This window comes from Balaenoptera borealis (assembly GCF_965194805.1).
Source record: "Balaenoptera borealis genome assembly, chromosome: 7".
Lineage (NCBI taxonomy): Eukaryota > Metazoa > Chordata > Mammalia > Artiodactyla > Balaenopteridae > Balaenoptera > Balaenoptera borealis.
Window position 1 is genome coordinate 11,281,393 of NC_138864.1, and position 12,450 is coordinate 11,293,842.

Sequence of the window (12,450 nt, forward strand, 5' to 3'; positions counted from 1 at the left end):
ACCTCCAGGGTAGACAGCTGGGGAGGAGAGGGTGGTTCTGAAGTGGGGGACGGGGCCCTGGTTCTGAAGTGGGGGACGGGGCCCTGGTTCTGACGTGGGGGACGGGGCCCTGGTTCTGACGTGGGGGACGGGGCCCTGGTTCTGAAGTGGGGGACGGGGCCCTGGTTCTGACGTGGGGGACGGGGCCCTGGTTCTGACGTGGGGGACGGGGCCCTGGTTCTCGGCCGCTCCTGGTCCGGCACTGGCTGTCCTTCCTCTTGTAGCTCTGGGTGTCCAGTGAGCAAGTTGGATCCAGACTCAGACAGGCTGGGCCACCTGTTCAGCCACGGTTTTCCCCACGGTCTGACGTGTGTCCCGCCACCACCTCCTTTTTCCGTTTGGCCTCCTGCAGACGCGGAGCCCAAGGAGCGTGACAGTTCAGGAGCTAATGGAGGTATTACGGCGCCTGCTTCTTCTTGCTGGTCCAGCTATGCTCTTTGACTTTGTTTGTGTGTTTGTTTCTTGGTTTTGTGCTAATTAACAAGGACAGAAGGAGGGCAGGCGGGCGGGTGGGCACGCACCTGTTAGGTTCTGGGACACCTGCCTTCCCAGGAACCCCAGTAAGTTTCCTGGGGGAACTCAGGAGGATGGGGAGCGGCGCTGGGCCTGCCCTTTCTGCACCCCAGGTAGGTGGGACTCGGCAGTGCCAGCAGGACGCAGCCCCCTGCTCTGTGTGGTCCTTCCTGGTCCCTCCCCGGTTCCTGCAGGGCCCTGGCGGGCAGCCCTCAGCCAGAGCCCGCGTCCCTGCCCTGAGCGCGGGCCTACGTGCTGTCACTGAGCTCTCTGGTCCGCTGTGGGCCTGGCGCCCCTGGCTCCTGTGCTGCAGCCCTGAGACTGCGCTCCCAGCCGCCCCTCCTGCCACCACCCCTCCGCCTGCATCAGGCCAGTGGCAGGGAGGGAGCAAGGCGCGAGGAGGGAGCTGCTTCCGCAAGGAGCAGCTGGCCGTGCCCCTCTGCAGCACGGTGAGTTCCACCCCAGAGGGATCTGCAGGGCCTCCACTTGCACTTGGCACCGAGTCTGTCCCTGGCGTCTCTCCTCTGTTTGCCCCTGTCCTCGCTTGGTGGCGATGGGGCAGTGAAAGTTACGTGGAGCACCGAGCCCTGACCCTGGCCCCCGCCCTCTGCTTCCTGGGGGCGGCCACTGCCCGCGCTGAGGACCTCTGCCCGCCAACCCCTCTGGGGACATCAGATTTGATTGTGAAAGCACTGGCTCCACCCTCCTGCCCTGGGGACGCCTCCCTCCCTTCCTTCATCAGCCTCGGGGTTCCATATGGTTCAGACCAGCCTACGCAGCAGCTCAGAATTCTGAGTATTTGGTGACGAATAAGCACAGACATAATCTCAGCGTGAACAAAACCTTGCTTCTCATAGTTGAGCTTGGGGCTTACCTTAGTTTCCTAGCTTAAGAGGGGTGTGTATTTTTCTAGTAATTCATCGTAATCTCTGCCCACCTGTAGGAGCATTAAGGAAAGAATTCTTAAGGTGGGCAATCCTAAAAAAATTCTTAAGGTGGGCAGTCCTGATAATGAATTTGTTTTCTGGTATTCTCGTTCTGGAAAGGAATGGTGTCTTGCTGGCTGTCTGACTTTGGGAAGATTTCTTTCCCAGAGTCTTATTTCTCTGAATGGTGCTGTGGTCCTGGGTGGTTACTGTGTTTGGTGTGGGCTTGTGGGGAAGTTGCGTTTCAGGGGCCAATCCCTGCCTGGTGCCCAAATACAAGGATTGAGTGCAAAGCTGATATTTATTTAGCACTTACTACCTGCTAGGTGCTGTTCTTAGCTCTGCACGTGTTTCCTTATTTAATCCTCCCAATACCTCCACTTTCCAGATGAGAAAACTGAGTAACGGAGAGGTAATTTCTGAAGGTCAGACAGCTGGGGCCTCACCCAGGCGTTAGGATTCCAGAGCAGGTGCACATCACCCCTGCACCCTGCCATCCGGGCGGTGAGTGAGTGAATGAATGAGTGAACAAATGAATGCCTTTATATTTGAACTGGATGTGGGTAGCTGTTGCCTTTCAAAATTTTTTTGTGTGTGGCCGCGCCCCGCAGCAAGCAGGATCTTATTTCCCCGACCCGGGATCGAACCCATGCCCCCTGCAGTGGAAGCGTGGAGTCTTAGCCACTGGACCACCAGGGAAGTCCCTCAGAAAGTTTTTAAATGTATTTTTAACTCCATTTTCCTGGAGAAACAAACACAGAATGTACAGAGATGTTTCAGCTGATCTCCTTAACGGAGCCCCTTCCCTAGTCCCCAGCCTGGCGGTGACATTTGTGCACTGCCACCAAGCCCCGTGCTTCCTTGTGAATCTGGCTCTGGTTATGCAACGTGCCTTTTGTTCCTTTTTATAAGACCTTTCACAACGCAAGTTTCGGGGCTGGTCAGCATGGCTGGGAGCAGCACACAGGTCCGGCAACTCTGGGGAAGCTGGCATCCTTGATGTGTCCTCCGGCCCTGCCAAGTTCCCGGTATGGCATTCACTAAAGGTCTTTCTTTCTTTGCTCTTCACCCGAAAGCTAGAGGGGGCGAGGGGAGGTGGGGAGCAGGGACGCAGCCTTCTGCTGCTGCAGCCCAGGGATCCCAGTGCCAGCCTTCACCCCGTGAGCGGGCGCGGGAGCGGGGAGTGAGCCTGGTGAGAGCTGCGACCAGCTCCCCGCTATGGTCGGCAGTGTGCCTGGAGAGGAAGGCCTCTGCTCCGGTTCCTCGTCTTGCGGGGATCTCATCAAACGCTTCCACAGGGTGATCTGGAGGATCCTGTTGGTGAGAACGTGTGTCACCGTAGCCAGTACCTGGGTGGGCGCAGCATATGTGTCCCACCCAGCCAGTGAGCAGAACCCACGTTTGACGGTCTGTGGGGACAGGCTGTACTTTATGGTCGCTGGGTTGTCTGAAGTTGGTGCTTCACCACCTGGCTGTTCAATGGAAAATTCCTTCCTAATAACCAACCACCCGCCTTATGTTGATTCCATATGTTATAACCTTGTGGCGGTGTAGAGAGTTGCTACTCTTCAGCTGCTATTCTTTTAGATGATGACTCTTTTTAAGCCGCTTAAATAGTAAATGTACCCCATTAATTGTTCTCCTAAAAATAGAGCTAGCTAGATATTAGTTACTGAAATGTAAAACAGCATCTCCCTGCCTCTTAAAATGGACAGATCACCCCTCTGACTCTTTGAAATTAGTGCTTGGTTTATTCCTTCCTTCATCCTGCAGACCTCTGTGTTTTGCTGCCTGCTGCCTTCAGGACACCGCTGCCAGGGCTGAGCTGCAACTGGGAGCCAGCAGCCAGTGCCTCTGTTGTGTCTTCAAGGGGGGAATGTAGAGCTTAGACAAGAATTCACACCCTGGTTATTTCTGTGCAGTTGAGGTCAGTGCGGTCGAGAAGACCAAGGTAGACAGAACATGCATACGGGGCCCCTTTGCTGGGGAGATGACATCTGAGCTGAGAGCTGCAGGTGGGGCTTGAATAAGTGGGTGCAGAGCATGTGCAAAGGCCCTGGGGCAGGAGGGAGCGAATGTGTTGGGAGAACTGAAAGGAGGGCTGCGAGGTGAGGATGGAGAGTGAGGGAGACTTCATTAGTTGGGCTGCTTTCAGGTTGTCCCCTGGGCTCACCCAGGGCCTCCTGAGCCAGGCAAGTCCCCACCCTTCACCCTGTGGCAAGGGGACATGAGACCACCGCATTAGCATCAACCCCTGCAGCACAGGCTTGATTTGTCCACCGTGTGTGTGTGTGTGTGTGTGTGTGTGTGTGTGTCTAAGTGTGCTTGTGACAAAGATGGGTGCTGCTGTGTCTTCATGGGGAAGTGTCCGTGGCCTCCCCTCCTCTGCCGACATGCGTTCACTCACCACTGAGTGGTTCTCGTTAAGGTACTTCTTTCTCTGTTCTCATTTTCCTTTCACCCCATTTCATGCTTTCCAAGAAAACATATGAGAATATGTCGCTGTAAATGCTAATAATGCATTTACTCTGTGCGGGGCCCTGTCCTGGGTCTGTGACAGGCCTTTGCTGCTTTAACTCCACAACAACCTTGCAGCCCATTTTATGGGTAAGGAACATGAGGCACAGAGAGGGCATGCTGCCTGCTCAAGGTCACACAGCTGGAGCATTCGGGGTTCTGTTACCTGTACTTAGAGGCCTTCATCTGAGGGAGAGCAGGGCCTGGTAATGCAGGGACAGCCTGTGTGGCTAACCCTGGCCTTGGGTCAGCTGGCTGTCCCTGTGGGGCCCTGCGTTCGCAGCCGCCAGGGCTGGAAGGGACTTCGGGAGATGCCCGGAGGGGGGCTATGGTGAGGAGTGTGGGCATGGTTCTAGCCCAGGCCACGCTGCTTACCTGCTGTGTAGTGGGGCTTGCTCCGAATGTCTTCCCCTCCGCTTTCCTGCCCTTCGGGTTGGAGGGTGACGGGGCACACGGCCTGTAGCAGCTGTTGTTTCTGCACCCCGAATTGGATCCCTCACATAAGCCTTTCAGGCTGTCCCCTAGGCTCTGCTGGGGCCCTTGGCGATGCGGCGTTGGTGCTGTGTCATTGCTGCATGGGATTTGTTAAGCACCACTTTTCGTCGAAGCCTGTAGGAAGCCAGTGATCCGCCTCTCATGGATGGTTACTGGAGACACGGAGCCTGGAGTCCTTTGGCCTGGACACGGCTGCGGGCTGTGACTGCAGCACCCTCCTCCAAAGCCTTCGACGGCACGTTTTGCATCCAGAGTAAGGTCTTCAGGGTGTTTGTTTACTGTCATGCATCGACTACATCTTTTCCTTGAAAAAGTATAAGATACAAGGGCCCCTAGTAATTCTTGGCATCCTGTCAGGGTAGCAGAGGTTTGGGTGTAGATTTGAGGTGGTTGCAGGATGTTTGACTGAACCAAGTAAGCCTCAGGTCAGCTGGGGGCCCAGGGACCCGGAGCCCCACCCGCCCCGGGGAGTCAGCGGCTCCTGGGAGGCGGTGTTGCCCAGTGGATGAGGATCCCGCCTCCCGCTCCGCCCCATACACCACCCACGTCTGTGAGCGCAGGGGACCGCCTCCCCGCCAGGCGCCACAGGTGCCTGTCTTTACTCAGCCCGGGCGGGGCCCGCAGGGTGTGCGCCCCGGGGAGCAGCAGCCCTCCCACTCTGGACACGTGCTTTGGCCTTCGTCCCCAGCGAGCTTCCAGCGGCCTTTTCACTCCGGTAGTCCCTGCCAGGACCCCAGGACCCCACTGTTCTCTCCGTCTGTTGTTTGGAAGTACCTGGCTGTCCCGCGTCTGTTTCCAAACGGTGGAGTGCCTGTCTGAACCCCTGCCTTCCTTCCAGCCGTCTGCCCTCTTAGAAAGGCGCAGTTACCAGTGGCAAAGCATTTCTCTTCCAGCGATACTTGGGCCAGTGTCACCAAGTGTTCTGGACTGAGCTACCCCTGGTCTTGGCGAATGGTGCACCAGTCTCTGTTCTTTTTTTTTTTTAAATTTATTTATTTAATCAATTAATTTATTTTTGGCTGCATTGGGTCTTCATTGCTGCGCATGGGCTTTCTCTCTAGTTGCAGCGAGGGGGTGCTGCTCTTCGTTGCGGCGTGCGGGCTTCTCATTGCAGTGGCTTCTCGTTGCGGAGCATGGGCTCTAGGTGTGCGGGCTTCAGTAGTTGTGGCACGTGGGCTCAGTAGTTGTGGTTCGCGGGCTCTAGAGCACAGGCTCACTAGGTGTGGCACACGGGCCTAGTTGCTCTGTGGCATGTGGGATCTTCCCGGACCAGGGCTTGAACCCGTGTCCCCTGCATTGGCAGGAGGATTCTTAACCACTGCACCACCAGGGAAGCCCTCTCTGTTCTCTTTTAATAAAAGAAGTCTGTGTCGGCATGCAAATGTCATGGTGGTCACTGTGCTCTCTTGAAAGATGGCCACATGGCTGCAAACTTGCTATTGCTACGTCTATTTCAAATATAAAAATAACCCCATTAGGAAAATAAATGTGCCAGACCTTCTAAGCGCTGGATCCAAAGCTGTCATTTTATCAGGGAGGCCAGTGACTTCACTGGGGTCCCAGGACTACATAGTGGTCTAAGCAGATGAGCTTTGGGCCTCAAGCAGCACCTTTAAGGAGAAGCAGCCCCTCGAGCAGCCCAGGCTTTGTGGGGTACCTTTCGTAGGTTTAACCTTTAGCACGGATTCCGCCTGTGTCTCTTCCCTTTGACCTTATTTTTCTTAGCACATTTAGAAATTGAGAGCTTTGATAAGCACGTGCCAAAGGGGACACAGGTGAAGGAGGCTGGGCAGGACAGAGGCAGGTGGGGACGGTGCTGCATCGCCCTGGAGACCAGGAGGAACACGGGAGGTGCTGTGCTACTATCACCCTGGCACAGGTCTACGGAGAGCTGCGGTGACCTGCAGCCCTCAGCCTCCGAAGGCTCCCGAGGAAGGCTGGCGGACAGCTCTTTTCTTACAAAACAGCAAGAGAAGAGGCGTTTGCAGCACAGATCTGGGGGCCAGGGGTCTACAAGTAGAGAGGCTTCTTTAGACTTCCACGAGCTCAGGATGCAGGGTTTCTCATGAGCAAGGGACTGTCTTCAAGAAACTTTTGTACGTTGGTTCTCAGTTATTCTTAAGGCATGAAATATACTGTGGCGATAAAGGGAGACTTTGGCTTTTTAGCCCCAAAAGTAGGTAAATTCTTTGCTTCCAAGTGAAGACTCACAGAGACATCACATGTCACCTTCCTGACAAGCACGGTGTTTGGGCATGGCCAGGCCCCTTCCACTGGGCATGGGGCGTGCCCCTCGCTATCTGCTCATGGCAGAGCTCCCTGGGCAGCCAAGGGGCTTCTATCCAGTGTATCCGGGGTCCCGTCCCCTGCGTATCATCTGCTTGGTTCCAAATACAGCCCCAGAATGAAGTTTTCTCCCGTTGCAGGATTTCATGCACGTCAAATCTCAGAAACTGGTTTAGAAGTGGTGACTTGCTCACGGTTTCTCTATCCTCCTAGGCGTAGGGCTAGACTAGCTCCCCCAGGGCAAAGCTCCTCTAACTTCGCTGATTCCAGTCTGACCCAGGCACAGGCTGAGCAGGATGGGCTGTGGACCGTCGGGGGCCGGGGGGCTCGAAAGAGTCCAGAATTTTGGTGTCAGAAGTTGCTACTGCATCTTAACTGTGTGATTCTAGACACCGAATAGGACTTCTGAATGCTTTTTCCCAAACCGTGAAGTGAGGATAATCACATCTCCGTCCTGGGGTTCCTGCTGGGAACCAGGTGGCCGACGACGAGTGGGTCTGCTTCCTGACCTCGGTCACCTGTGGCCTCTTACAGGACAGTGCTGGTGGAACACTGCTGCCTTCCGTAGTGAGCCCCGGGGGGGCTGCATGGTCGATGGACCCAGGCCCTGTCGCCCCAGGCACGGCTGGCTGCTGTGGGGTGCAGGGGCAGCACAACCAGGAAAGGAGGCAGGGGCTTTCTCTCCAGCCTCTCGGGGGCCCTGACTCGCTGGAGGGCCTCCCTTTTTCATCCTAGAGATCCCCTCCTCACTCTTCCCCTCCTGCACCTGTTCTGGCTGCACTGGTTCCCTTGCTGGTCCCTGAGATGCAGACAGTCCCACTGCGGGGCCTTGGCACTGGCCACGCCCCCCTGAGTGGCATCCCCTTCATGTGATGTCCCTCAGCCCACCTCCACGCTAGGCTTCTTCTGTGCCCTCCTCCCCGTGTGCCCCTCACCTAAGGAGTGGCCAGGAACCTCACCGGCAGGGTGGGGTGAACGGTCGGTATGTGGCGGTTCCAGCCCCTGTCATCCAGTTAGGTGATGGGGGCAGGTACTGGACGGCATAGAGGGCCTGCCTTCAAGGAGTTCGTTCTTTATTGCCAGACTTACGCTTATGGATGGTGTCAGATTGTCCTAAATCGGTGTGTGTGACTTCAGTGTAAGTTGGCAAAGGCCACAGCTCAGGCCGCAGGTGAAACTGAGAAATGCTGGGAGGGGTAGGCCGAGGCCTGGCCTTCTGATTGTATTGCTTGTACGTATGTATGTATTTGTTTAATTATCTTTCATGCGTGTATGTGTGTATGTATGTTTCTATCTTCTATCTATCTACCTAACCCTATCATGTATCTATCACCTATCCAATCTATGTATCTACCTATCTACCATCTAGCTATGTATTCATCATCTATCTAGCTTACATCCATCATGCAAAGGGAGGTGGAGCTCAGGACTCGCTGGGGGTGAGCGCTGGCTCGGACCCTCTGTGAAGCGGCTGAGCCTTGAGGCTGCTGCGGGGAGTGTGGGTTACCCCTCCAGGCCCCCCCTCACTGCCCTCCTGGGGCCTGGTGTTTCCCGAGGCCCGGAAGCTGCCCAGCTCTGTGCCTTCTGGAGCAGGAAGTATCTCGCGCTCCTGTGCTAATTCTGGGGGAATTACAGAGCAAAACGAAAACGGTTCTCTTGGACCTTCAAGTCAAACCAGGAGAGAGTATGCAAGGATGGGGCTTTTGGGGGAGTCTCTGTGGCCCCCTTGAAACTCAGCTTCTGTGTGTCACGAATGACAAGGGAAGTTCCCTCTCCGGCTAAGCGGCAAGGAGGGGCGGCCTGATGGCGGGCAGCTTGGCCTGGTCACGTCCGTGCTTGGACGTCAGCAGGTGGGGCTGGTCCGCAGGGCCCCCGTGGCCTTCCCTCCCTTCAGGGTGTTGTCTTCTCTCCTGCTTTGCTTTGTCACGTGTGTTCGCACAGACCGGAGTTTGCAGAGTGAAAAGGCAGAGACTTTTGTAAATGTCGGAAGACAGAATCAACCCCTTTGTGCTGGTTGATAGTTGAGAGCAGTGGTCTCCAGTCAGCTTTGAGTACTGACCCCCAGGGCTGAGACCTACTTACGTTTAATTGTAACGGAGCGTAATAGGATGCAGTACATTATGTTCACTTATTTATAAATTATGTACGTGTCTCATATTGCAGATACATTGTGTGCCTTCCTTATACACACTCACAGGATAAAACAAAATGGAAAATGTTGCATGAATTGAAGGAACGGTACACGGCGCCGTGTGTCTCCCGCCGGGGACGGTGGTTCTCAGACACGGGGATGAGTGCAGTCACCTGGTTAGCTTAAAACCAGCTTCACACCGGCTGGTCGGGATTCTGATGCTCTGCCGAGACTGGTAGTCGAGTCCTAAGGGAGGTGAGGTCCTTGGGAGGAAGGACAGGCTGGATGGCCCTGTGGTCAGGTCCTGTGACCTTGCCATAGTGAGGGCGGGGTCGCTCTCAGGCCCCTGCAGCCGCAGTGCGGTGACCCTGGTGGGCCGGGAATGTTCCCGTTCCAAGATGCTTAGCGTCCACCCTTGGCGGCTTCCTCACTGTTTGCCTTCCAGGAGGGCGTCTGAGTTCTGTGACTGTGGCCGTGAGGCCTGAATGCCGCACCAGGAGCTGGAAATTCATCTGAGCTGACCCTGGAGGCATTACACTTTCTCTCTCCAGTTACAGAAGTAAGCTATGTTCTAAACAGTAAAGGAAAAAAAAATGCACATAGAAGAAAAAATGTAACGGGACATTCCAGAAGCAAACTTCTGCCCCATCAACCTGCACTCTGGCCACACATTTCCAGGTGTGCGTGTACAGGGGGGAGTGGGTCTGTGTGTGAATCATGTACTCTGCACCGGGGAGCGGCCATGTGGCCGTCTCTGGTCGTCAGCGCTGCTGCCGTCATAGGTCGCGGCCTCTCTCCAGGCCCACACACGTGTCGCCGTCTGCAGGGTAGCGTGGTTTATCTAATGTAGCTGAGGCGCGTGGTTGACTTCTGAGGCTGTTGTCTGTTTTTTGCTGTTACACACATCACAGCGCAGCGAGCGCCCCTGTCCATAGAGACTCACGGGCTTTTCCAGTAATTTCCTCAGCGTCATTCCTCACAGTGCTAAGTCACATGCTGCAGACCTTTTAAGGGCTTTTTGTATTTATGGACAAGCTGTTTTCTAAAATGCTGAATCAGTTTACATTTCACCAATACTTAAAAAATATATTAGATGCAGCGGGCAGGGAGGAGCTCACAGAAGGCAGTAGAGGAAGGAGCTTCCTGAGAGGAGGGCATTCGGGGAGACGAGACGGGGACGTCTGGGCTCTCCTCCCCCTCTGCCGTCTTCGACAAGACCTCACGCCTCTCGGAGCCTCGGTTTCCCTGCTTCTGAAATGTGGGGATAATTCCTTCTCACAAAGTTGCTGGATGCATCTCCTGAAAGAGTGTGTATATAGCCTTAGAGTATAACATAACCCTTAAAACACACACACACACAGACACAGGGAAGGGTTATGTAAACTGTAATTATAACCTGAGGTTTTTTTTTTCCCTGTTGGATAAGCTTTTTAAAAAAAAAGAGTGGAAAAAATTGAGAATTCTCTCAAAGTCATTAACTGGTTCTTTCAAGTAAATATCAATACTAACAATAATGATAGTAATAATGGCCGATGTTGGCTGAGCGCCTCCTGTATACCAGGACACGCAGGACAAGCGTTTACATGTGCTGGGACCGTTTACCTTGCCCTGACGGGGGATTGTTGTGCTGTCGCACGTGGGAAGCCGTCCTGCTGTTGGTTAATGGAATCGTGTCACTTGGGATCTGGAGTCTTAGGGCCGAGATGACCTGATAAGCTGTCGACCCTCCCGGGTGATAAGATGAGCCAGTAGTTCCAGGGTCTGACTTACCATTTATGATTAAACAGAGGATCGGGCTCCCATCCTTCCTTCTCGGTGAGGTTTGCGATGTGCGGGCTGGCAGGACAGGGGACTTGAGAATGACCCTTGTTTTGTCATTTGCAGACTCTGGGGGCATCCTCACCACCTGCTTCTCTGTGCTGTGACAAACCATCCAGGTGAGTGTCCGTCACCGAAACTCCTTCGTGTGCCTCTGGCCTTGGGTCAGATCTCACAGAGGAAGCCTGGGCACGGTGTTATTTTATTCTGTAGTAATCTTAATGTCGTTTTCATTTTTAAAAATAAATGCTCAGAGGTGATAAATATCATGTTTATGTCTCTTTCTGGATGTAATCTCCCAGCATTAGAAACGCTGGTTGTGGAAACATTCAATAAATAATTGTGTAGCTGTGATTTGATTGTGAAACGTAACACTGGGGGGAGTTCCAGAATTGACTGTATCACAGGGAATGAGCTCTTTAGTTTTTAATACCTGTGTCAAAAAATGTGATTTGATTTTTTTAAAGTAAACAGAACTCTTTTACATTGATGTCTGATGCATAAGGTAGAGAAGAAAAATCTTGATGATTGTTTGAATTCGAATAAACCAATTAAAAAAATACATTTATGATACTGGGTATTTGAAGATATTGTTTCTTTTAGGCGTGATGATGGCATTGTAGATATTTCTAAAAATATCTTTGTCTTTTAGAAATAAATGCAAAAATATTTATAAGTGAAATGACATATAATATCTGGGATTTCTTCAGTGCAATCAAAGTGATGGAGGAGGTAGCAGGGAGTATGGATGGAAAAAGGTTGGCTCTGTGTCAGTTTTGAAGTTGGATGATTGGGTGCCTGGAAGTTTGTTAAAACCATTTGGTGTATTTTTAAAATGTTTCCCTCCTGGGATGGGGCACAGTAAATTCCCAGATGCCTGTGATCAGGTCCGGGTGGGAACAGTGAGCGGATGTCCCTCGACTTCCGTTGTCCTGGCACCTCGCCCCTCTCCTGACCGCCTCCCGCGTGTCTCCCAGACCTGCAGGGCTGAGCCCCGCCATGGAGGACGGCCGCGAGCTGGACCTCACCTACATCACCGAGCGCATCATCGCCGTGTCCTTCCCCGCGGGCTGCTCCGAGGAGTCGTACCTGCACAGCCTGCAGGAGGTGACGCGCATGCTGCGGTCCAAGCACGGGGACAACTACTTGGTGAGCGGGGGCGCCGAGCCTGAGGACGGTGAGGGGACACCGAGGGTGGGGACGTTGGGGGGCGCTGGGTTTGCGCCCACGTGCGGGGACCGAGGAGCTTGCGGGCGGGAGGGCAGGCCGGTCCCTCCGCAGCTCAGCGCCCCTGGGGTCCTGGTTGACGGGGAGAGGTCCCGGGGAGGGGGACTCGCCGCACGGAGGCCGCATGGCCTGGCGCGCACGGCCCGCGGGGGTCTGGGGCGTCTGCGCTCCCCACGTGCGCCCCGAGGGCCGCCGGCTTCTGCCCCAGCTGCTGGGGTTGGCATCCCCGGTCTCAAAAGCCCCGTTCCTTCCCTCCTGCTGGAGTGAATCGGGACGGAGGGTGGGCGTCCAGAAGCCGGCGTCTGTCCCGGCCCCATTGCAAACACACGTGAGGCTGTCGGATGGAGCCCCCAGTTGAGGAAAAACGCAGAAGACCAGCGTCTTCCTGGACGGCCTCCTTGCCCCCTTGCTCTTCCGTGTTCCCTCCGTGCCAGTGCCGGTCCCTCCGTGCCAGTGCCGGTCCTGCAGGGTGGCCCTGGGGCTCCGTCTTCCACTCTC

At 54.7% G+C, this 12,450-nt stretch overlaps 1 protein-coding gene across 7 annotated transcripts in view; it reads left to right on the plus strand.

The window, feature by feature from the left end:
• The window catches only part of TNS3 (tensin 3), a 236,494-nt gene that overhangs the window by 94,782 nt on the left and 129,262 nt on the right, over nt 1-12,450 (plus strand). For 6 of the 7 annotated variants that reach the window (XM_082399615.1, XM_082399616.1, XM_082399618.1 and 3 more), the window contains 2 exons: nt 10,792-10,844; nt 11,703-11,874. In XM_082399615.1, coding sequence (XP_082255741.1) covers nt 11,725-11,874 — 150 coding nt within the window. In that variant the 5' untranslated portion in view covers nt 10,792-10,844; nt 11,703-11,724. Of the gene's footprint in view, nt 1-2,401; nt 2,507-10,791; nt 10,845-11,702; nt 11,875-12,450 lie in introns of those variants that run through there. The other variant, XM_082399621.1, reaches the window with a different exon arrangement.